Below are 26,917 nucleotides of genomic sequence, written 5' to 3'. Positions count from 1 at the left end.
ATATTAATTGTAGTTCTGTTGACCAATTTCTGAATACTCGTCGTGTAAACTATTAAGACTTAAACATTGAGTATTATTGTATGAAATAACATACCTATATTATTTTAAATTAGGCCATATACATTCTTACTAGATAAGGTAAACTTGAATAACATTTACTTTTTTTAACTTCTAAAATAGCCCTAGACAAAAAAAATGAATAGTATAATATTTGTGATATTTGGAAAAAATTAGCTTAACATATCATGTAGTTTATTAATATTATAAGTAAAACATAAAAATATACTCCTAAAATATAAAAGCCGAACACGTTGTTTCTGTTCACATCTGTACTCAGTATGCAATGATTTATTATTGATTTAAAATCTAATATATCCATCACAGTGAAACAAATCGACGCAGTTTTAATAATTTAACATTTATTGGGTTAAATATATAGACCTTCATAAATTCTAAATTCTAAAAAGCTTACTAAAATACTTCTAAATTTTCATTTACTTATTCAAAATATGTCCAATTTTTAACCATTTTATAGTTTTTACGAGAATGTCGAGAACAGATGTGTAATGGCAGTAACCACCATAATAAAACTAACACAGAAATAATAGTCACATCCTCAGTGAGGAATATCATCGTATTAGGTCAAAATTCAAAACATAAACAGCTCTTTTACTCGACCTGGATACGGTCATTAATTTTTAAGACCATACAACATGTACCGTGCACAGACCGAAACCAAATTTAGATTAGGCGACATTTATTTTAATCAATGGACCCGATCAAAAGTTTTCGACTGAAACCAAATTGCAAAAAAATGATTTTTAGTAAACATAATAAGAATAAAGTAAAATAAAACGTAAAAATACAAAAATATTTATGATGACAAATGATGATGATTTTTGCACTATTATCGCTATATTAAATATCATAGCTAGGACCTAAATATAAGTTATTGCATTTTTATCTAAACGATTTCTTATATTGGCGTGTGTCATATAAAAATGACAATACACAAAAAGAATTCTATTTCTTTTTCTTTAGAAAATGCATCAAAACATCATGTTCCCTTGAATAATTTAAAAAAATAAAAATCAGAAAATATATTCAGATACAGAAATACGACTATTATAAAAGTCATTATTCTGTCCAATTTTTCAATACTTTTCTATTAACTTTAACATATGAAATGACTATTAGTGTATATACTCTGTTAAATAAATACTTCTCAATGTTATCAACTATCATAAGTTTCAATAAAATATTTGTAAAATACGTAGTTATTTTGTATTGAATGACATTTAAAACTTATTTAATTATTTCATTAAATACTAAATATTAAAAAGAAAATAAATAACGTATTAAATGATTAAGTATTTTCCTTCGAAAAATAATAGATTGATTATTTCAATTAAATCATCAATAATCAAAATTGATTTATAATTTTGAAAAAACAAAACAAGAATTGTCTTAAAGTCTGAGTGAAGCAAATTATTACATCGGTTTTAAACACAGCGTATATTTTTCTTTATTTGCTTACACGGTTTTTGAATAAAATTAACATTTCAATAGTTTTAAGATAGATAACATTTTGATTTCACCAATCACAAGAAAAAACTATTGTCAGATTATGACAAAAATGTAAAATGTATTATAGTAAGATTGTTTTTGTTAACAAAATAAATTTTTATTATTTTGTCGTTCAATTCAGAAATTAAGAACTCTAAGTATTTAAAACATGTATAAGTTTAATAATTGTAAAACTTGTTTTTGTGGATACAGTATTTTAGTAAAATCCAATTACACAATTACTCTATAAGCTTGCTGGTCAATTGGAATACACAATGATCGTACTTAAGTAATGTCTAACCCAGTATAATACTTTTTTCTTGTTAAAGCAAAATAAAGTTTTTACTTTTATTGCTTTTTCATACCGATACGAAAAATATTTAATATGGGTATGCTATGTTCGTGTGCGTGTGTGAAAAAAAGAGAGAATATAAGTATTCGTTGTTTTACATAATCCCCATCGTTTATAGGGGTTCAAATTTGATCGCAGGGATTAGATTGAATTCTAGGGTGTCATTTGTGGCCACCAATGGCTCGAAGGTCAGAAAGTCAGATAAATATTCACTTTTTTAATATAAATATACGATTTCAAGAAAGAAGGGTTCTCGACCTAAGCTTTTAGTACGCCATTTATATGCTCTAAAGTGCATCTGTGTGCAGGTTTATGAGCATTTAAATATCACTAGCGTATCAGGAAATAAATATAATGGATAATATTCATATTCATAGGTAAACGATAGAGCACATACGACTTAATAAAGACGGTTTCCCGTTCGTTATACCTACATAGAATTAAAAACCTCTGATCAACAGTCGAATTGGGTCGTATTATGAAAATAATATTACATTTTTAATAAAAACGAAAATACAATTGGAACAGTATGACAATATATAGGTAACAATATATTGACAATAGGTGTATATTACAGGCAATTTCTTACAGAAGCCGTGTGTTTAAAATGTGAGGACGTATACTCGATGAATGTGTAGTCGAAATTAATAGAGAAAGTCTTTGAGAGAATCAACCTAAAGTATATGCTTGTAAAGAAGCAAAACGATTAACATCCGATGTAACTCTGTGACATACTACACCCAGGATTAAAGATGTACCTAATACCTACTCGTACACCAGAGGCGTCATATTAAGTAATACGATCGGTCGATCGGTGCCCTCCATAAACGGTGTAACATATAGGCAACCCATAGCATTTTGAGTAGATATTTGATTTGTCCTCATCTTCCTCATTTCTCTTTCTTTCTCTCTTTATATACTTCATTACAGTTACTAAAGTAAACGCAAGCTGTTTCAAATCTATACGCATAACTAAATGCAGTTGTCAAAGTTTTAGTCCTTTTTTTTGACCCATCGCTAAACCTTCTCTCTCTCGTTCTATCTTTTTTCCATTATCAAAAACGACTAACAAAAACTGAAAATTGGATTTATCCGTACCACGGTAACAGGTTCAGTACATTGTTATCTATACAGGTTGAAGAAACGTACAATAAAAATATATATTTCCTTTGCTTTTATTGATATTACCATTTTAAAGTGAATTATACTAGCTATTTAAAATATTATAACTCTTAAATGATTATAACTCACTTTGAAACTGTAATATTAATTAAAACCTATGAGATTGCCAAAACAATATTCTTACATTTAAGTTTGATGATAAGTAAACTTATTCTACCATTAAAGCTAACAACATAAAATGGATTCTGTTAAACGCAAACTTGCCATGTTATATGCACGCAGAGACATCTCTAGCAAGCAGATATGGCGTCCTCGTATATCATAAATATTATTATGGCTCTCGAATATCATACCGGAATCGAGTAGGTATAGTAATACTTCAACAACAGAGACACGACATATTCATATTTATAATAGTATGCAGTGTGCATATATTTTGACACACGAGATCTAACGAGAATCCGGCCATATAATCATATACGCATCGATGGTAATATCGATTCATATTGTTTTCCATCTAGTTGACTTTGGGACCGAACAATGTGCGTTGATGCGTGCACGCGTATACACCGAATTTAATAATATATTATATTGTCCGCAAACCACCAAACAAAAGATAGAACGGTCAGACAGACCCGAATATTTACGATATGCATTGCCATACACACACGATCGATCGGTTAAACTGACGAAATCCTTATCTACTAGTTGATACTTTCCCACCACAGACCACCAAAGTTTCGATGAATGCTCAAAACCACGGTTTTGAAACACAAGTGAATTTAAAATTATTTAATTATGATATGCACAATATTTCCATACAAAGTGATTATTTTGTTAAACATCATTAATTATTTCAAAATCTATTAATATTTTTTAAAATAATTTTTTCACATAAATTCCGGTCAAAATAAAACAATATTTTTTTAATATTTGCTATGGTTCTATTGTTTTTATTGTTTTTACTTTATTGAATTACAACATACAATTTTTATTTTTATTTTGAAGCTGAAAATCTTTGGAAATATTTTGACACAGAAATATTGAAATTCGGACGAGTATTTTATGAGTCATTACTTATTAGTATTTAAATTATACGTGAGCGGAATGGAGAGATACGGTAGTATCCTGCAAAATGTTGATCTACTACTCTGCTTACCTAAACTATAAATACTTATAACTCATAAACTACTCGTCCGAATTTCGATTTATATGTATCGGAATACTTTCAAAGATATTATACTGCTTCAAAATTAAAATTAAAAATGTATGTTATCATTCAATAAAGTAAAAAATTAAAAACCATAAAACCTGACAAATATTAAAAGATATATTTTCTTTGAAATATGAAATTAAAAATCTGTATCATTCAAAAAAGTAGAAAAATTAAAAACTTAAACAATAAAAAATATTTTAAAAAAATGTTATTTTATTTTGACTGGAAATTATGTAAAAAAAAATATTTAAATATTTTCACCAATTAGTCAAGAGTCACTAATGGGTGGCTGCTTAAATCACGCCTGTCACGTATCATGTACTATTATCATATAAGCTTATTGTGCAAACTGTACAGATTGTTTATTTCAAATAAAAAGAAAAAAAAATATTTTCAAAAGCGATTAAAGTTTTTGAAATAAAGAGTGTTGTTTGATCAAAAAATTACTCAGTATACGTATATTCAATATTGGTTATAGCTACTTATGTTCAAATTTCTACGTAATTTTTTTGTTGTTTTATTAATAATTAAAACATATATTAAATGTGTTATTATTTTAAGAAGAGTTAAACTAATGAAATTTTTATTAATAATTTAATAAAAATAATACTGTCTAAAATTATTTAAACGTTGTCTAAATAAATTATTCAACAGAGAATAATAGATTAAGTGCCGAGGCATCTAATTTCTGAATGTGAAATTTTGAAGAACCAAATTTCTACAATTTCAAGTAGGCTTCAATAGTAGTGTGCAAACGAATTTTACATATGAGTATACACGGAATTTAACTACTCTATATTTGCACATGAATGATTTGTTTTTATATTTGTATAATAAATCATAAAATAATATTATAATGTATTACAGATTCAATTGATTCAAAACAGTTAATATTTCATTCGGATCAATACTCTATTCACATGTGCATGAATATATAATTAATATAAAATAAATATTACTATAGATATTATATCATATTAATTTTTTAATTGATAAAATCGTATTTATGTATGCATTAATAATTAAAATTATAAGTTTACATTTTGGGGGAGAGGGGATAAAAATATAGTATTATTATGAAGTAATACACATAAGCACCATACGAAAAAAAAAAAAATACAAAATTAACTCTAATTAATTTCGTCATTTATTGCCCCATAATAAAATATTTTTACTTGGTTGAATTTTTTTTTTTTTAAGATTATTATTTAATTATACTTATAATTAGCTATCTTGAATTAAATTATTTAAAACATGTATTAAAAAAATATTAATATTATTATTTTAGATTTTGAACGGAATTATGAATATATTTTATCTTTTAATAAAGTTTGTTTTAACTTTTTGGGTTGTGTCTGGTAATAAATTAAAACTAATTTGTACTTTAAGAATTAAAAGTAAAATATTTTCAAAAATTTTTAACGTTATCCGAAAAAAACAAAAATAAGGAAAAACGAGAATTTTCATGCATAACCTTTATTTAATAAAATCGAATTTTTTTTTTATTTGTTTTTTGTAACTCAAAAACAAAGAACAATAAATACTTTAAATTGTCACAAAATGTTCACATCATTATTTTTTGTACTTATATGACAACATTTTCAAAGTATTTTATTCTTTTTAATCTATTTATAGCCATTTCTAATTTTTAGTTTTCAAAAATATACATATAAATACCAATAAGAAATTAATCACTGGGTATAAACTTTAAGGATTTAATACGTGATTTCTTAAAAGTTTTTCATTTATAAATAAAAAAATATTTAAAATTTATAGTTATATTATTTTTATAAGCATATAAAGTAAGAATTTTGACAACATTTCTCAAAAGTTTCGAAAATTTACATAATTTTTTGTAGTTAAAAATTCATAATTTTTTTCTTTTTAAATTGAATATTAGAAAATATAATACCTTATCCCTCATTACTTTTTCTATAAAACACAAATAAAAATTAATTTTATCACAATTTTTATGACCATTTAAAATTTTAGATCTTACAATATTATGATAAAATCCGTATAATAACTATTTCTTATCGAATCTTAAAAATGTCATACAAGATTTCATATAAGTAGTTTTTATATCTATTTAATAAATTTCATACCTTTTTATATTATAACCTTTTGAACTTTAATAACAATATAATTAACTGTACCTAGAATAATTTTCTAAAGGTATTAAAACTCGTACACATGCATATACATAATTCTGTTTAGTACAAGAATATTTATACTTTTTTAATTTGTATAGTTTTATTTATTTGTGTGCTTGTTTTGATTTAATTATTTTATATATTTTAACTTTGAATATTGTGTATCAGTATTTTTGTTCCTTAAACTTTATTATAATTATATTTATCTAGCAATAGGTATATAATCAAAATCAATATTTTATTGATTTCGTGACATGTACTCATTAGCTGTATAAAATGTTTTACCATTAATAACTGACAATAATTAAAAATTGAATATCATTATATTTTTTTTCGTTAGCAATAATTTTTTTAGAATGAAAAATGCTTGTTGTATCGTAATAACTAATAAGTAACATATTAATTTAATAAAAATAATACTAAACCTGAAAAATAAATACTCTTATTTGATACGGTTTTGCTACATTAATATTACCCAACGGACCGCGGAATAGCACGCCAACGTCACTCTGAGACTCTACCATATTCCTAATCGGTAGTCGATACTAAACGTTATTAAGTCCAGAAGTTGCGGGGAATCTGTACTTTAAGAATATTACGTAAAGTATAATATTTTACAAAAAAAAAAAAGTTTTTCAAGAATATTCTTATTATCTAATTAAAAATTTAAGTTTATTTATTTTCAATTTAAAATCTATAAGAAAATTTCTATAATTTTCTTCAGAGTAGATTCTATAAGAATAAAATATTTCACTCCCTATGATAACATAGATATCATTAATTATAACTGTGAAAATGTGGATAATTTATACTATTGAGCATAATTCCAGATACCCAATGATTAATAAGCTCGTATGTATTTTTAATTACCATTAACTTAATTCAAGATATATTAGATGAGATATAAATTAAGACTAGGGTTTTTAAAGTTAGTGAATAACAATATTTTACACAATGAAAAATTGATTCCTATAAATATACACACTCAAAATTTTGGAACGTTGTATAATATCTAGCATTTAATGTATAAGCAATGGTTTCATGTTAAAGTATTGAAATATTATTAGATAAGTAAATTAGTACTTATAGAAATTCTATACATTTTAAAATAAATAATATTTATATGTCATAAAAATATTCATCCTACTGTTAACTCTAAAGTAGATCTATTAAAATGTATAATCATAGTATTGTCGGTATAAGTACTTATATATACATTATGTAAAGTTCCTTTAGTGTATTTATTGATTTAATACTTTATTATAGGTACGTAAATAGCTTCATGGGTATATGTATGAAAGACGAATCATATAGATCATAATTTAATTCGAGTTAAGAATATTCAAATAATTTCATTACATAAAGTATACACGAATAATATATACACTGAACTAATATTATGAATATAAATATATAAATATATATTTGTTATGATACTTGGATTTAAAATACTAAGAAAACAATAATAATGCGTTTTATTATTGTTAAAAATATTATTTTTAATTTGGAATAAACTTGTATTTTCTATTAATGTTTCTGAATGATATCGATTGAATATTATAGAAATTGACTTCTGAAGTAATCAAATTATATTCGAACTTAATAGACCCTTATATTCGAAAGTAAAAAATAACAATAAATCTATACAAAAATCACAAAACCATCCATTTTTGTATCTACACTTATTAATTCGAAAAGTTCTAGGTTTTTTTAAAAATGTTTCTTTAAAAATATATTTTTATAATATTTTGTTATTATTATTGAAGTTTCTTTCCTTCTGAACGTTTGATTTCATATTACAAAGCAGAAAATCATTTTCGGAGAATTTTGGTGCATGAAAATCAAATTTCAAACAAGTAATTAATTAGTTATAAGCATTTAAAGTATGTATGGTTGGAATAGTGATACAGGAGTATCCCAAAAATGTTGGTTCACTGCTAGGTTCATTTAAGTTTTAAATATTTATAAGTAATAAAATACTAATCCAAAATTAGATTGTTATAGATTAAAAATAATCACTCCTATAGTAATATCCTGCATAAGAATATGAATTTTAGATAAATCATGTCATTAAAAAAGTAATAAACTTTTTTTTTAAATGGTGAAAAATAATTTTTTTCAGATTTGTTGTTCTGAAATAGCATACAGTTAGGTAAAAAAAATATTTTCAAACAATTAAAGTCTTTTTAAAATTATGAGAGTAAACACATAAATGAATCATTTGGTAAGTATATTAAAAGTGACTGAAGCCATTTTGTGTAGCAGGTACATTATAATTGCCAATTGCCGAATAAAGAGACAATTGAAACAATGATGAATATAATACAATTAATCGTAAATTTAATTAATTAATTAAAATTACAACTGTAATGCTGAATTATTTTAATGATTAAAAGTTAATACCTTGTTTTCACAGCATGACACCGTCGATACATTTCAATGAGTCGGTTTAAAAGTGAATACCTTATCATGCGATCCAAGAATATTTTAGATATTTCTGAACTCGTGTTTATCGCAATGGAAATTATTACTAATCATAATACATTATACCTACATACTCGAATCCTAGATCATAATTACACAAAATCCTTGGAACTTCTACCACAACAATATATTTTCTTTGAGAAATAGAATAGCGCAAATTATGAAATTAGGTATTAAGAAAATTCTTTGAGTAGATATTTAATAAGGGTTGTTGTTAAAATTATAGATCAAAAGAAAAATAATAATAATTATTATAAAACTGTTATATAGTGCACGTCAACACAAGAACCAAAAGGTTTGTTACAAGTTTTTCTAGAACCAGATAAAAATACCATCTTTGTGTATACAATATAATATAAGATGTTATACAGTAATGCATTTTATTTCTATCAGCAATGATATTTGTTTTCATACTCGTTATTTAATATTTAATTTTTTTCAAATTATTATTTTATCAATCGTGTACATTGTTTATTTCTATTAATTTAGAAATATATCTAGCTTCTTTTTATTCTGGTATTCAAAAATATACGATGGTAATTTTTAAAAATTTATTTATTTATAAGTACTACTATTTATTGATATTATTGAATGACTATTTTTATTATTATTATTATTATTGTTATTATTATTATTATTTGTTATTTATTTAATTTATTTTAATACTTACATATTTTAGAAGAATACTTTTTCATGACCTAAAACGATAATTAAATATACATGTGCTTCACGAAACTTCAATTCTAAAATTTTGAATGCGAGTTCATAAAGATTGTTGATTTATTAGACAAGCCATTATTAATTACATTTTTCAAAATAAATTTAAAAAAAAAAACTGAAGAAATTAATTTTAAGGATGGTGGATAATTATTTATTATAATAATAATGCATTAATTAATTAGAGATAACAGCATAGTATTTATAGAACACTTCAAAAACTCTTAATATAACTTATAATTAATAAAACAAAGACATACTTTTATAATGTTTTACATAAAGTATCAAACTGAATAAGTCCTAATATTATAAGAAAATAACTAATAAAAAAAAAAAAATATTTATAAACTACTGTATAAGGTTTTAAATCATTTTAAAATAAATAAAAATAATATCATCATTGAATTATTTATAAATTATATTTCATTTTTGAAATTTTCGTTTTAGAATTGTTAAAATATAAAGTTTAAAATGTATATCATATATACCTTTGAGTGTATGTGTGTATTAAATGTTAAGCTACATATAATTTTATCTGTCAAGTCTCACCATATTAAACAATGTGTACATCTGAAATATCTGAAAAACATTAACCTAGTTTGTCAATATTGACAATTGTCGGTTTGCGTGCAATAAATTATTAAAAAATATTTATTAGATTAAAACGCACCAAATGTATAATAATATTTATTTTTTTTATTAAAGAATGTCTCATACACTACTTTTTTCAATTATTATGTTGCTTCATAAAATATCATTCAAGTATGGAAGAGTTTATATTTTAGAAATTAATAAAATACAACATCATGTGCAAGAATCTGTGTATATGTGGAAACTCAATAGTTAAAACCTTTAAAAGACGATTTTACTGTAAAAATCTACCGGAAATCCGATTTTTTATCAAATATGGACTACACATACCACACATATACATAATTTATTTAACAAAAACATTTTTATTTTTTTTTACTTAAAAATAAATCTGATTACTAATATGGACTTCATTGTATATTTTTTATATTTACTTTACCAACAACAAAAGATGAATAAAATCGAAAAGGGCAAAGACATTGGTTTGAACATGTTTTGTATTTTATATTTCATAGTCAGCAGACTGCATATTGTATAGAAACTTGATTAAATGGCGTAGTCGATAAATTGTATACACAAACACCTAATTCGGAAAATGGAACTGTTATGTTTTCTGCAAATGTTTTACAGTATACACTAATACACTATGCATATAATAATACATTTAGATATATGTATTATTTGATAACTTTAAAGTGATGCATAAAGTAAATGTTCGCATTTCATTTGTAAGATATACTATCATCGTTGAAAAATTATATAAATCATAGTTCACAATACATATTTAAAAGACCTAAATTACTCTTATTTAATTAAATTCATTTTTTAATTTAAATCAATATTATCATTAATACTAAATACATTATGAATTTTTAATTAATTATATTAATTGTACCTAAGTATGCATGGGTATTTAAAATTACATAATAAAATCAATAATACCTATTTAATTAAATTTAATCCATAAAAATATATAAATAATTAGTTTAGTTAAGAATATGCTAAAAAATAAATTTTATGAAACAAAATATGTCTTATGTCTATAACCACACCATACATACAATTTAAAAACGCATTCAGTTTATAGGGAAGCTAAAGTATATTATAAACATCTCCATGCTCGCACTTATTTCATCCCAATCCTTTTGTCAGAAATCTCGTTTATCCTACAATCTCCGGTAATCCCCCGAGACAGTTAAAACGGAAATGGTGTCATGACCTGATGACATCTAATATTATTGAATCGGTTATTTGAAAATATAAAAATAAATAAATTAAATAGTCACGTGAAAATGTTACTAATGAGTGGCTGCTTTCTTAAAAAAATTCACGTATTATGTACCTACTATTATAAGGGGTAGTAATAAATTTTCTAATAGTTTGTGTACTCTTATACTTGTATCATATTTACTTTTTTGCTCAAGTGGTATAGATTATAGATTTTGTTTAAAAGTTAAAAATATCAATTTTTTATAATTTAATTTTAATCTTTTTTTTCTTTTCTTTTTTTTTTTATCACAATATGAGTACATTTTAAAAATACCTATTTAATTAAATAATGTTTTGTTGAAACACTAAACCATAAAACCATTGTACTTAACCTTAATACGAGTACATTGTCATTGTAGAATTATTTATTAGAAATAATTATATTGAAATGCTAAGTAGGGTACAATCCTTATGTTAGGAACTGGTCTAGTTCCATTTACTTTGGAGTATAATAATGTTACGTTGTGAATTTGTGATATTAAATTTGAAAGCAATGATAAATCATAACATTCGTTAAAAGAAATAAAGCTCTTCAAAGCGTACCATCTAATAAAGATTAAATTCTTCTATGTAATCTGTAGTATGTAAAGGCACGCCTTATAGGATTTTTTTGTTTACTCTTTTTAACCAAAAAAATGATTATAGCACAAATTATTGTGAAACAAATACATGTTTCAATTTACTCAGATATTAAAATATGAAATTCAAAATTAATTTTTTATAGTAGATACAATAAAACAATGAAACTCATTAAACTTACTACTAGTTACAAGGTTTTATATTTAAAATATAAATACTTGTTTCAATTTATTTGATAAGTGTAATAATTAAGTACAACGTCCATGTGTTATACATATTTTTTATATAAATTTAATAAAATTAACACTAAAGATAAATTATTCATTATTTAACTAATTAACAACTTCTTTTTTTGAGTGTTCAATCATGCTTGTTGACTAAATGGAAAAATCTACATCCCTCTGGCCTTCAGTTAGCCCTAGGTCTGACTTTTATCTAAAATTAAAAATAGCGGCTAATGTTTCCTTGGTTTAATGGCCTTATTTGATATTACCCAACTTGACATTATTTCAAACTGTAATAGTTTAAAAATGTTTTTTTTACAAAATTTACATATAAAGATAAAAATAAAAACAATTTTTTTATAAAGTAATATCCACGTCAATTGACAATGCACAGATATTATAATAACAATTAATTGATTAAATAAGAAATTTCTTTAAATTCGAAATGTATACCATAGTATAAAAATCACATGCATTCACGTTACGTACAATTATAGATTTAATAACTTTAAATTGACTTTGAAATCTTAAAACATCCAAATCAATTACGACACTGTAAGGATGTTCTTTTATATTAATGCATAAATTGAAAAGACCTAGATATCTATAAAGTAAATAATAACATTAAATATTTTCATATAAGTTAATGCACGCTATAAATTATCATCATGGGAAACATTAAATATTAATTTTTTACGTAAGCCCATTATGGGTAACGGCCGTACCACAAATTGCTGGCATATTTCATGTAAATGACAATATGTACACCATGTAAAGTTTTCGTATTCATAAAAGAGGTCCCTAGAGTATAACCAAAATACGTTACATTATCAGATCGTAAGGTCTGTGTGTAAAATCAAGTACAATCTTTACCAACATCAATTTGATGACATAAAATTGTACGGTATTATTTATCTAATCAATGACACTTAATCCGTAAACTTATAAACGGACGTTCATTTGCGATCAGGCTGTGTTTAAATATAATATCATCTTCTAGTTAGTACCATCGAACGATATATGTTTTTAACCAAATTGCAGCAGTATAGAAATTGATGATCATTGTTTAGTATGATTTCAATTGATAATACATACAACTTATATTTAATAAGCATTTTGTGGAAACAAAAAATTTAACTAAATGCTATTTATTTTATTTTGTAGTCCTTGTTTTCATATGTTTGATATCAAAAATATTCTAAAAAACGCGAACGATAAACGTGTTGAATATAATATAATACTTATCGTGAAACTGAAACTAAAGAAAAAAAAAACTAAAAATCCATACGTCAAATCATAGTGAAATAAATTTGGGTTTGGCTCGATTGGGATATATAACCGTTACGTGGATTGGTATATTATTATAATACGCTTGTAAACTAATATTTAAAAAAAGCTTATGTGTTTTTACGTCAAAAACAGAATCTTTCGTAAGTTATTTATGATCCACCGTTTCGCGGTCATAAATATTAAAGTTTTAAAACTCTAATAAATGCGACCATTTACGAGTATGAAACTTTAGTGGAGCCAAATAAAAACAATAATAATAATAAATAAAACAAAAAAGAATTCCCTCGCATAAAGGTGCGTAACCATAAGGTAGGTTAAATTATATAAATCATTAAATAATACAGTACCACTACGCTGCCAAATTTTGAAATAGACCTTGCGGAGAAATTTGAGTGATAATCATAGCCGGTGACATGACGAGCCAACCGTCCAGAAACTAATAACTTGATAATTAAACCACCATAGTTATTATTCAGTCGATGGACTTTGATTTATCGTTGTATTTTTACCGTATATTTTTCACGCAATAAGTAAATATTGATAATTTTTTCGATTAATACGCAATCTTGTAGAAAAAAAAAATTTGATACCTAGTTTTTAATAATAATTACTAAAATATAAATAACTGTTGTATTCATTATCTTTAATTAGCTGGATAAAGTGAAAAATCCATTATGGTTGGTATAGAAATGAGACTTTTTTTCGTTTCCTAAAATAAAGTGGTAATTTTCATACTCATTTCCTTTACCCGCACATCGACTATACTTAATATCTATACATTAGCGAAGCTCTAAAACTAAACTTACTTAGACTTGCGTGTCTCAACGATCCCACCCTAGAATAAATGGAAAAAAATCATATCCTTCTCAATACACGATTCCACATTTTTTCAAAAAAAAAAAAAAAAATCAGATTATTTAAATAGTGTAAAAAAAATAGATATTTATGTAATGATGTTCACATTATTACGCTACAAAGCTTTATAATTAAATATCATATTAATATTATTCGTCATTCATCTTAATATTTAGTAAATAATAATGATATCCATAAACAATATTATAACAATCAAAATTATATCATTAACACTTATATTCATAATTATACTATATTATATTACAATATCTAACAAATTACCTATTACATCCAATAAACATGTGTATTTACAAACTACTATAATATATTAAAATAATTACTGAACAATTACTAATTAGTAATAATATAATTTTTATCTGTTTAGTACTTTATATCATAAAAAACATGTTTTTATAATACAAATGTATTTATATAAAACAAAGAATAACAAATTAAAATGAAACAACAAATAAAAGATCAAGTCTATAAGTAGAACCCCCCATTCTGACATTAAAGTCAGTCATGTCTCCATCAAGGATTCTGTTTCCACCGAGTAGTCTACATCCGGTCACCAGCCTTTCGTCATAGAAGCTCACCACTGTTATTCTCAAAAGCAAGAGAGTATTAATTTAACAGTCTAAATTGATTTTTCACTCGTTGTAAAGTGTTAAGATAATGTCATAAGCCTTATTCGAACTATTGTTTTTATTTTATTCATTTAATGTATGTTAAATTTACATCTTAATATTATTGACATCCAGTTATCAACGCCCATCAGGTAAGAAAATATATCTATATGCTAAAGTACATTAAGGATAGAAAGACTATTATTATCACAAGTAAAAATAACACACGTAGACTCCGGTGTTACAAGGAAGGTAAAAATAATCTATATTTATAAATCTGTATTCACGATCTCAAATTAAATCGTAAAATAATATATAGGCTTTAACAAATGATAAACAAAGAAGCAAAAGAACGTGCACACTCTTGGCTCCATCGTTCATGTTTGAAAGGACCTAACTATAAACATCTAAAAAGTTAATATATTATTATAAGGTAAAGTTTTATCAATAGCTTTGGCTAAGCTTATTTTTGATTCATTACATTTATATTTCGTTTAAGTTTTCTAACGATTGCTACTTAGTACGTTATTTATTTCGATCTACGTTCGAATTAGGTTTGTTTCAGTGTTGCCTGGAATAACAAATAAAAATAACTTCTCTTAAACTGACGACAATATTAATTGCTAAACAATATTGTAGACTCGATCCACCGTATTTCATTAGCAGTAACAAACTATGCCGTAGGATATATTCTGAAAGTTTTATCAGGTAACCTAACCTTTGGTGATCCACAACAGAAGACAATGAGCGGACTGTACATACAAATAATAATTAGAGGACATTTCTGCTTATAGTTGTAGAAAAGAATAAATTGAATAATATTGATGTTGAAGACATTATTCAAATTTTTACCTAAAAATAACAAAGAATTAAATGTATAGAAATAATATGTACAAAGTATAAATAGATTTTTTTTTTAAATATTTATTATTTTCTGTCTTTTTTGAAGTGCAAAATTTAATATGAGTTATTTTGTTTAGTAATTACCAACACGACTGCATAAGTTTAACATGTTTTGTATAAGACTTCAAAATAAGAATGCATTTAAACCATAAAAAAAAAAAAAATCATTGAAAACATTCAGGACGAAACGAATTCGAGGACCAGTAAAACAGTTTTTTCGAGCCGAATTTTTTTCATAGTCTACCTGTCATTTCTCGCAAGACCCCCATGTGAAAATTCTAATATACATATATACTTGCTTATTTGTGAAAATTAACGATTGCTTGCTTACATCACTAATATAGGTTTCGTGTACTTGTTCACAGTGCGTAGGGAGCTGAGCCGGAACAAGCGGACCATGTGGATACTGTCGTCGATTGCTGTGGTGTTCGCGCTCAGCTGGCTGCCCCTGACAGTTTTCACGTTACTTGTCGAGTTCAAGCCGCACCTAATCGACTCATCAGATTCCCTGTACAAGACTTTCGCGATCGTCCACATGATGGCCATGTCGACCACGTGCACCAACCCGCTGCTGTACGGCTGGCTCAACACTAACTTCCGGCGGGACATATCCGGCATATGCCGACAGATGTGGTACTGTTGCGGCGACCAGAAACCGCCGCCCAGACGGAGACGGTACCCGTCCGTAGCCACCGATTACCGCGGCCCGAATGATCGGCGGTTGGGCCTAGGGTCCGAGGCGGCCGGCGGATGTGGCGGTGGAGGTGGCGGTGGAGGCGGTGGTGGCGGTGGTCGACGGCACCATATGCACCACGACCCCGAGACCACCGGCATGTCGATGGTGGTCAAGAGCGATCGACGATTCAGCACCAGCTACCTGACCACGCTGACCACGGTCACGTCCCGGTCACAACCGGGTTCCAGCATGGGCCGTGTGGAGAACGTCTAGAGACAGTATGATTATATTATACAATCGTCGACGATCTACTAATACACATTAAAATAATAACAATAATATTATGTTACCTTGCGGCTAGTCCCTCGTTTCGGCGAGGCGTATAAGTTACGAGTTCGTATGTTGTTGTTATTATTTAGGGGGAAAAAAATATTACGATGACATTATTTTTTAAGTAACAACGATATCATATATTGGACTAACCGCAGATACTATGCCGGGTTCGCGGCTATGACGTCAACGCGTTATATTCCTTATGTGTCGTATTCCGATTGGCCGTTGTAATCATGGTATATCGTTCATCGATCATGATTTACCGCGATTTGGACCGAGCTCAATTTTAAGACACGACACGACAGACGACGTAGCTGTTAACCCCTCTTTACGCGTCGAGAGCCCTAATCGAGGTATTATGCTGTAAGACAGGTCACTGGATATCTGCCGGTAACTCGGGCGCAAATTTGCGTAAGTGCAAACGAAATGGTGCTAACGGGTGTATTATTTTTCTACGATAATAATAACATTTAATTATTAATCTTAAAATTTATCAAGAAACAAAACAATTGTGTATAGTTCAGGGCCCAAGATATATTTTGTACATACATTGTATAATATGCAGTTATAACGGTGTTTAGGATCGACACAAATACGTTGTATAATATATACAGGACGATTCACCAAGCATGCTCCACCACTTTTTTTTTACTTTAATCATGCATTTATTTAAAACTATGATTTTCGGAATTTATAATATTACACTAAAAACCATATTTTTATTACTTAGATATTTTAAGTTAAATAATTAATTAAAGAAAGAGAGAGAGAGAGTTGTTTTACTATAAATTATTTAGATAATAATATTGATGTATATAAATTTAAATTTAAACATGTAGTTTCCTAGTTACTGATTATTATGCACTAAGGATAATAATAATAGGTTTAAAGTTATGAAGATTTTAATGATAATATTATAAACATTTTATTAATTAATGCTAATAAACAAATATTTCATAAGGTCAAAAAATTGTCCGAGTATGTAGAGTATAGATGAAATTTTTTTTAATATATGTAATAAATCAAAAACTATTCATTCAAATTTCGGTTTAGATAAATTATTATTTTCAAAAAAAAATTTACTGTAAAAAAAAAGCTTTCAATTGAAAAACAAAAATTTGTACTTCTACAGAACACTTCTGCTATGGCATAAAAAATTTAAGTATTAAAAATATGGCTTTAAATTAAATTTTAAAATTAAGAAGTTGAGTAAATTTATAAAAAATGCAGTAAGCATGCTTGGTGGATCATTCTATGTACAACCCAAGATAAAACGCAAAGTAATATTCAACAGTTAGGAAAACTCTCTCAAAGTAATAGTTTTTATTTTGTTTTTCACAGTTTTAATTATTCAACGTCTGTGCAATTTACTTTACATTCCTTTACACACTTATTGTATATACTATATTAAACTGTAGTTGTTAATTACGTGTTAAAAAAATCGACATATTTTTAATAACATTGTATCGTAAAAATAATACTATTATAAAATGAATATTTTTAAAACCACTTTTACGGTTCAAAAATAAGTAATTACTTACAATTTAGATTAAAAATACCATAAGAACTTGAGTGAGTATACTATACATTGATAAGTACCTATTTGTCATGTCTAAATTATTAAATTCGAGAGGTTTCTTTTACATATTATTATAGCCAGTCTAGCTATTTATATCATTTTCTAAAGTTTAAAATACTTAAGGATAATATTATTAGCATTCAGACAAAATAACATGATATATTTTATAGCATTAATAATCATGAATTATAATTAATTTCAAGTAAAACGAAATTGTTTTAATTTGTGATTCTAAAGAAATTGTTTGATATTATTATTTTTTTATTTTAAATTTATTTTGTCATCAAAAAAGTATCATTTTTTACCGGCCAATTATTTTTTTCCAAGAAAATATCATTGAAATGCAGTGTGATAATTTATAAAGACACATCATTATTATAGAATACAAATTGGCTTTTAAAATTCATCGGTTTTAAATTGTAATTATGTATAATTATAAACAATATCTACAGTAACAAATTTAACAATTTATAAATAATTATTTTATTGGAGAATTTAAATTTTAAAATTATATTCCTAAAAAAACATAAAATTAGGTATTTTATTAAAAAGTATCAAATATAATTCATTAATAAAACATGTGCTTGGTAAATATTTTATTACTAAAATAAATTAAAAACCGAGTTTAAAAAGCTAATTCATGATAAATAAATGTTAAATAAAATTATCAATATTGATTTGAGGCGATACTATAGTAAACTAGACATTATAAAGAATATAATTTTAAATGTATTTAGCATATTGTAGACATTTAGTGTATTGTTAGTTTTGTGTAAATCAGTATAATACTGTAAAATAAACCTCTAAAGTAAATTACATTATTCCATTAAATGTTAATAAAAAATCATGGGTGTACTAAATTTTTTAAATCGATTTTTAACATAATTCATGCATAATATATTAGTGTAATTTTTAATTTGCTTAATTTTTACTAAATATATCATTACATCGTTGTAAATATTACATTCATTAACTAATTAATGAATTAATCAAAATAATTAAGCTAAATGAGTATCCAACATGAATACATTTAAATCATTGCACCTATCTTCTAAAGTCTTACTGGCGAAGTCCTACATAATTTTCGACTGATAATAATAGCGAGTTTGTGTGCTACATATAGACGGTTTTGTTTTAAAAACCCTTCAGAACGCATGTATAAACATACTATTTTATAATATTAATATAATTCATTGGTTTTGGTTCTTCTTCTAGACGACACGTTACGTAATAGAATAATAATTATCAAGATAAAATTATAACCTATGGAACTGCAATGTAAATGTATGTACTTTAAGACACGTGTGTTCATAAATAATTTTTTTAATGTTTTATTACATAATTGTTTATACGAACGGTATAATTAACAAGATTTAATAATATATTGAACAGCTCTTTTTGGACTAGAGCAATGATATATATTGGATTTAAGGGGCAAATGGACAATCTTGGGACCACACTACAATCATGTTTATATTTTAACGTATTTTGATTTGTATAAAATTAATTTACTCGACGTATCTTCGATATTGTTAGTATCCCGATCCCCGTAAACGTTCGCGTGCAGTAACGTAGTGTAAAAAATAATTATTAGTTATTGACGAACTGTTTGCCATTATTACTGTTTACCATTATATAATGAATATGTCTGCTAGACGAGACCGATCATGCATCGATTACAATATATATTCAAGTTATTCGTTCAACCGACAAAATCTAGTTGCGTTGGTGTGCATTTCCTCGCATAACAATTACCCAATATGAGCACGTTATAGACGTAATAGACGCGACATAGTGTAATATATATATAGTGACCTTTAATATCACAACTATACAGGCATGTGAGAAAATGGGTAAATTCAACTTGAATAGAGTGTAATAAAATATTATAATGTAGTAATGTGTATTTATGAATTAACGTTTACAATAGATATATTGTACTTAAAGCGAAATAAGTGACAGTAGACGGACATGACGTGTAAACCAGTTTCATCGTTTTAACGATCTAATTCATTGATAATTTTAAAAAGAGTAACTTAATTTTTTTCTGCCAAAATTGTGCAACCGATGTCTTAATAACCGATAAAATGCTAAAACTGAATAGTAACCTCGAAATAGTACTTTTGAATAGAATCTTTAACCAATACACTGTTATACACTATCCATACAATTAATGTTAATTGAAGTATTTTTAGTATATAAAGGAGTAAAAAAAACTATTAAATACTTTTTACTACAATTTTGATAAAACTGAGATTTGTCTCCTTTAATGACCACACTACAAGTAAGTACAATAATGATAATTGATGACGATTTCTGACGGGGTTTTTTTTATGGTTTTTATAATTTGAATTTACGTGAAAATTAATTTGAAACTCTAATTAAAAAAAAAAAAAAAAAAGAGTGTTATGAGTGTTTTTGACTTCAGAATTTTGACAAATTGTACACGACAGACATACGAACATTATTTATAGTAGTATTCGCTGTTCTACTTGCGATTACAAATTAACCTTATCTGAAATTCAAATATTTAGTCAAAAATTGTTAAGTAATACATATTATTCATGAGTGAAATTAAATATTTAAATTAATTAATTACCTCTAATAGAATATAAACATGAAACAAAAGAATCGTCGGATCATAATTGTTCACAAAATAACACCAACGGGGTATATTGTGTTAATAAACTTATCATCAAAATTAATCTCGTGGCATATTACCATTTTATTACCAAATTTTGTGTAGTCATTATTAAAAATTAATTTTAAAAAAGACACACCTTTTCAATGATAACACGTGCACTTGACGTCAATTTACCATGTTTATAATACTATAAATTCACATACAACTCATAACTACATCACAAAACAAAGTTGAGTTATTCCCTATGTATAGCATTTTGGGTTCATCAATTCATCAATTTATTAATCTCCTCACAATTGAATAATATTTTGAATTTATAAATTACATTATTTTTTTTTTTTTTTAAATTCATAAAAATTAACATCTGGTTCATTATTTTGGCGGAAATTAAAAATGTATTGCAACACCGTTTTATGTCCGTATAATCTTCTTATTCCTTTATTTTATTTTGATAAAATCAATAATATTTGTAAAAGAAAATGAATTCTTAGTATAGTTCTCATCAATTTCACGAATATCTGTAGTCAAAATAAAATTGTTGAAAAATGGTATCTATATTTTCTGATGAAAAACATACAACACTTACTTACTTATTAAATCAAATGAGCTCTATTTTACCTACATTTTTAACTATAGAATGTTTATGGTAACTTATTGTAAGAAAAAACCGTGTTAATTAAATATTTGTACATAAACATCTATTAGAAAATAAAACTACGTCAAAATATTTATTTTGATTGTAAAAAATATTAAAATAAAAACAGTAACGTGTGTTTATTTTATATTATATTAGTATTAATTAATATTTAAAAATAGGTGATACTTTTTTTCACATATATTTTAGATCACTCTACCTTCGTTGTAAATTGTTATGTTCAATTTCCGCGTTACGATAACATTTAGAGAATCGGTGATCTATATAAAATTAAATATAAAAATGTATTTCTGTGTCTAATATATTGCAATAATTAAAAATTGTAAAAATACATATTTAGTAAATATTATTGATTTAAAGTATAGGTACATTATTAATTTTTCAACTGTATGGTTTTTTTGTTTGTTTAAGAATAACACCCATTATAATAATATGACTGCATAATATAGAAAATAATTATTTTTAGAAATAAAATTAGAATAATGATGACGGCAATCGATGAACAAAATTATTTGTACTTTTTGTAGTTTTTGATTTATTATTGTATGAGTATATTATACTTTACTATCTGTAATACTAAATAAAAATAAACTTTAGTTATATATTATTGCTATTATTATAATTAATTTACTGTATTAATATGTTTATGAACAATATAATAACCTATTTTGTATTAAAGTACTTTATTATCAATATTTTAAAGAAAAGATGGTTTCTAAATAAAATATTATACATAATACAGTTGTAATAAACGACCAAAGTATAATAATTGTGGTTTTATTTATCCTAGTTGTCTTTATTTACTGATAAAAAATATAATATAATATGAATTTATAATATTCATAATTTCAGCACAAATGTACAGTACTCCGTAAATCTGGGACCAGTGCTTCTACAATTTAATGATACTTCGAGTTTTTATTGAAGTATAGACCAAATTAAATGTTTAAGATACTATCCACTCAATCCGGACTAGCTTGACAAAGCCTTTCGTTCTTACTTATTAAACCAATCATTGCAAAATATTATTTTAGAATTTAAAACGCATAAATGCACATTTTTTTAGTATTGATATATTTCCTTGTTTTGTAAGTTATAAATACTAAATTTATTAAATTAAAAAATTAAAAATGATTAATGTTGTCATAATAATTTACGAAGATATAACTTGGTGTTAAAAATAAATATTCATATAAATTGTAATCTAAAAAAGTAGCTGTCGTGAAACCCGTTAATTCTAATTAGGTATTGATCTTTAAAATTTAAAACAAAAATGTTATTATAAATTGAAAAAACACAAGCTATGGCTTCTTTTTGTCTATCTAAAAATGATAAATATTCATTTATTACATTTTAAAATGTATCAAGTATTTTTTTTATCAAACTCAACTGTTAGGTAATGAAAATAATTATTTTGAATAATTTGAGTTAAGTCTATATACAGTAATATATTATTAGGTGATTTGTGAGAGAAAATTAAGTCTTTTGTTGTTATAGGTATTTATTTAACATTCATAAATTCAAATAACAAAAATCAATATGATAAGTGACGTACTGACATATGTTTGATATGACATATAGAATGTTATATAAAACATAAAATTAATTCAAACATTTCATTTCCATTTAAAAATTCATTCTTTTTAAGAAACTATATTTTTTTTTAATGTATAAGTATATAATAAAAATATGTAATAACAAAATTAATTTTTTAGAGAAGTATTATACCAAAATAGAAGAAGTCACCTAATGATAATACTATGCTTAGACTTTTTTTAACATTTGTAGACGCATAACCGCCGTAAAAATTTAAAATTATTATTTCTACAATCATTTTTACTTTCATATACCTCTTTTTCATATTTTATTTAGAACGCGTTTTCAAAATTTGTATTTAGATATTGTTATATTACTTGAGTAATTTAAGTCACCTTTAGGTACGAAGAAAAGTTTGTAAGACATGCGCAATAACATGCAAGAATCTGAATTCTGCAATGTATGTAAATTAGTTCAAGAGAATCAATAGATCAATTATTATTGACCGCAAAAAAATTACCTTAGTATTATTATTATCATTTAGAAAAACAGTGTATTTTAATATTTGACGTCTATTTCTATTTTTGATTAATGTTTATTAATATACGGCAATCTTTACAAATTATATGGTGGTGTATAAAAAATCTTCAAATTGGCAATATTAATTTTACAACAACTGGCATACAATGTAACTAACGCTTTACACGACGATTACTACGCATTTTGAATAAGTATTCCGTATAGTGCACCTCACTTTGCTTTGTTTTCTTTTATTTCTAGTAGTTTTCACTAGTTTTTCATTATTTGTGATTTATCATTATTTTTAGAACGGTAAACAAAACATTTTTCTCGCGCTCAGTCCTCATGAATTAAAAGCTTTAGAATTTGCCCTTCAATGTCAATAACATTTTAACATTTTTTTTTTAAAACGTAAAAACACTGTCACTGTCTCTTTTTTTACTTTTCTTCGCCCCTTATTTTGACAAAACACATTTTATAACTTTCTGTAATTCACCCGTCACGGGATATTTCTATTGTTTCTTCAGAACACAACGTTTGGTTTTTAGTTATTGTCCCTTATAATTTATCACTGTCCACCGCATCTTTTGAAAACATAATGCGGAGCTTATAATAATTCTCAACATCTCTGAATACGTATTACGTATCTCGTACGTTTTTCTTTTGGACATTGTTTATTTTTTAAACAATAAAATATTATATACATATAGGTAGCTTAAACACTGAAAATCAGCGGGTTATTCCGATCGTTAGAAGAAAAATTCTTTCCAATTATACGAATTACTCTTTTCTAAAACTTAAGTTCAAAATAAAATTGTTTTATAGGAATTAGATATCTAATTGTAACCACCTCCTTTATTAAACCAGCAAAAACCGATGTAACTTAAATTGATGACGTGTCAATAACACACGAATACAACCTATTAAACTTAATAAATTTGTTCGCAAAATAATATATACATACAATCATACAAGTACTCAATAATAATGTCACTCTTTTTCGGACATTGAATAATTTACAATGAACAAGCTTCATGTTTTACTTTTGTCATTATAATCATGTTGTTATACAACAATATTGCGTGTATGAATATTTTATAAAAATTGGTGATTAAATTCAAAACGGTTCTTAAAATTATAGTTTATTTATTTTTATTTGTTTTGTTTTTTTCCACACTTTAAAATAATTTATGATTTACATTAATCAAGTGTAACGATATTTATTATGTGCATGATATTTTAAAATTAAAAAATAATTTTAACAGAGATGTGAATTTTGTTATTATACTATTCATATTTAATTATGTAAATAATTATTTTATAATATATCTAATAGTTCTATACCTAAATGAAATTTCCGGGGTAGATATATTTCCTAGAAGTGAAAAAACTCGTATTTCATTGTTATATCGCTACCATTTAGTTTTTTAAAAACCTTTACAATAAATAATAATACACAACGGGCTAATTTTGGACAATAGTGTTATCAAATTCGTCTCGTGAAATCGTTATATATTGACAGCTGACTAACGAAACAAAAACAAAAAATAAATAAAATGAAAACATTATACACCAAACACTGTAACTTATGAGCATTTTTTTCATAACCCATAACATTATATGTGTTTTTAGAACCATAAATATTATATTACAAAGTCAACTTTGAACTTCAGTGATATCACAAGGCATTTTTTCTAGAAAAAAAAATATTATATATAATTTTACGACGCACTAAAACACCAAAAACCCTCGTTGAACGACCGTTTCCTCTACTGTTAAGCTTCCCTGCTGCGGTACGTTAAAGGTTCTAACCTACCTTCGCTGTTCTTACTGAATAATAATAATAATAATTAATATTAACGTCGTAATTATTAATATTTACGGCCCGTGGACGATTCAGTGACGTATTTGCCGTGCGCTTACAGTAATAATAGTTATCATATTATTTAATGTTATTATAAAATCGTCGTGTTGACGATTTAAGCCCACGGCGCCGTGGCTACGTATTATACATAAACTGCTTCACGGAAATACGCTCTAGGCGCAGCGGACCACTCGACAGTGTACGTTTACGCACGGCGTAATATAGATGTTATTAATATATTAAATTCGGTGAAAATATTGCCTTCGGCGGAACAACTTAATGTAACATTATAATATCTTCTTATTACATTTGATCGCACCATCTCAAAAACTCGGGGGCGGTATTTTCATAAATATTATCGACCGGTGTTATATTGACATGGCAAGGGATTTGATGTCTCATAAGGACATTATTATACTTATGAAAGTAAATGAATAGAATTGACGACAGCAAATAAGTATGCCACAATAATGACATTTCGTGGGAATGTTAATCTATAAACAAATACACGCCTATACACTTAATACCCTTATACTTATCAATAACTGGTCAAAATTAAAAATCATATTTTAATTAGTTTTTTTATCGTTTTCTTTTATTTTTTAAATAAGGAGACACCTTGAATAATTACTCCAAAAGCCTTTGACATACTAAACTGTAACCGAGTACATATATTGAAAATAAACAGGAAATATTTATCGAATTATTGTGTACCTATATAATCCTTATAAATATAAATTTTTATGTGTAAACGTAAACAGATTACAAACATTATTGGATTTGTTATTGTAAGTAATTATCATAAATACAAAATAAACAACATTTTTTTTTTGTACAACGATTTTAACCAACCCCCCTTCCTCATATAAATATTTAAATAATTGTCACATCAGTCAAACTTGATTTTGTCAAACTAACAAAGTGATCTAATAATATTGTGAGAGATAAAATAATAATATGTTATAAACTCATAAGCCATAAAGTATACGTCAATGTAATGATATCTTGTAAACTCAGTACCTATGCTTTTTTATGATCATACAACCAAAATATGTCATTCATTAATAGTTGGTACTGGTAAATCGTACTTGGACCGTACTGATCTCTGGGTGGTTCGTTGTGACTATCTCTATTAATAACCTTTCTTCCAATTATTATGAATTA

The 26,917-nt window shown here is 25.6% G+C and overlaps 1 protein-coding gene across 1 annotated transcript in view; it reads left to right on the top strand.

Moving 5' to 3' along the window:
• LOC112594985 (neuropeptide Y receptor type 6-like) overlaps window positions 1–17,622 on the top strand; it is a 68,263-nt gene extending 50,641 nt beyond the window's left edge. The window contains exon 4 of the mRNA XM_025340040.1: window positions 16,313–17,622. Within this exon, the coding sequence (XP_025195825.1) occupies window positions 16,313–16,896 (584 nt within the window). The 3' untranslated portion in view covers window positions 16,897–17,622. The remainder of the gene's footprint in view (window positions 1–16,312) is intronic.
• Window positions 17,623–26,917: the final 9,295 nt, after the last annotated feature.

This window comes from Melanaphis sacchari, unplaced genomic scaffold, assembly GCF_002803265.2.
Source record: "Melanaphis sacchari strain LSU unplaced genomic scaffold, SCAv2.0 Contig24_pilon_pilon, whole genome shotgun sequence".
Classification (NCBI taxonomy): domain Eukaryota; kingdom Metazoa; phylum Arthropoda; class Insecta; order Hemiptera; family Aphididae; genus Melanaphis; species Melanaphis sacchari.
The sequence above is the reverse complement of the archived record's forward strand: the minus strand, read 5'-3'. Positions and strand labels throughout refer to the sequence as shown.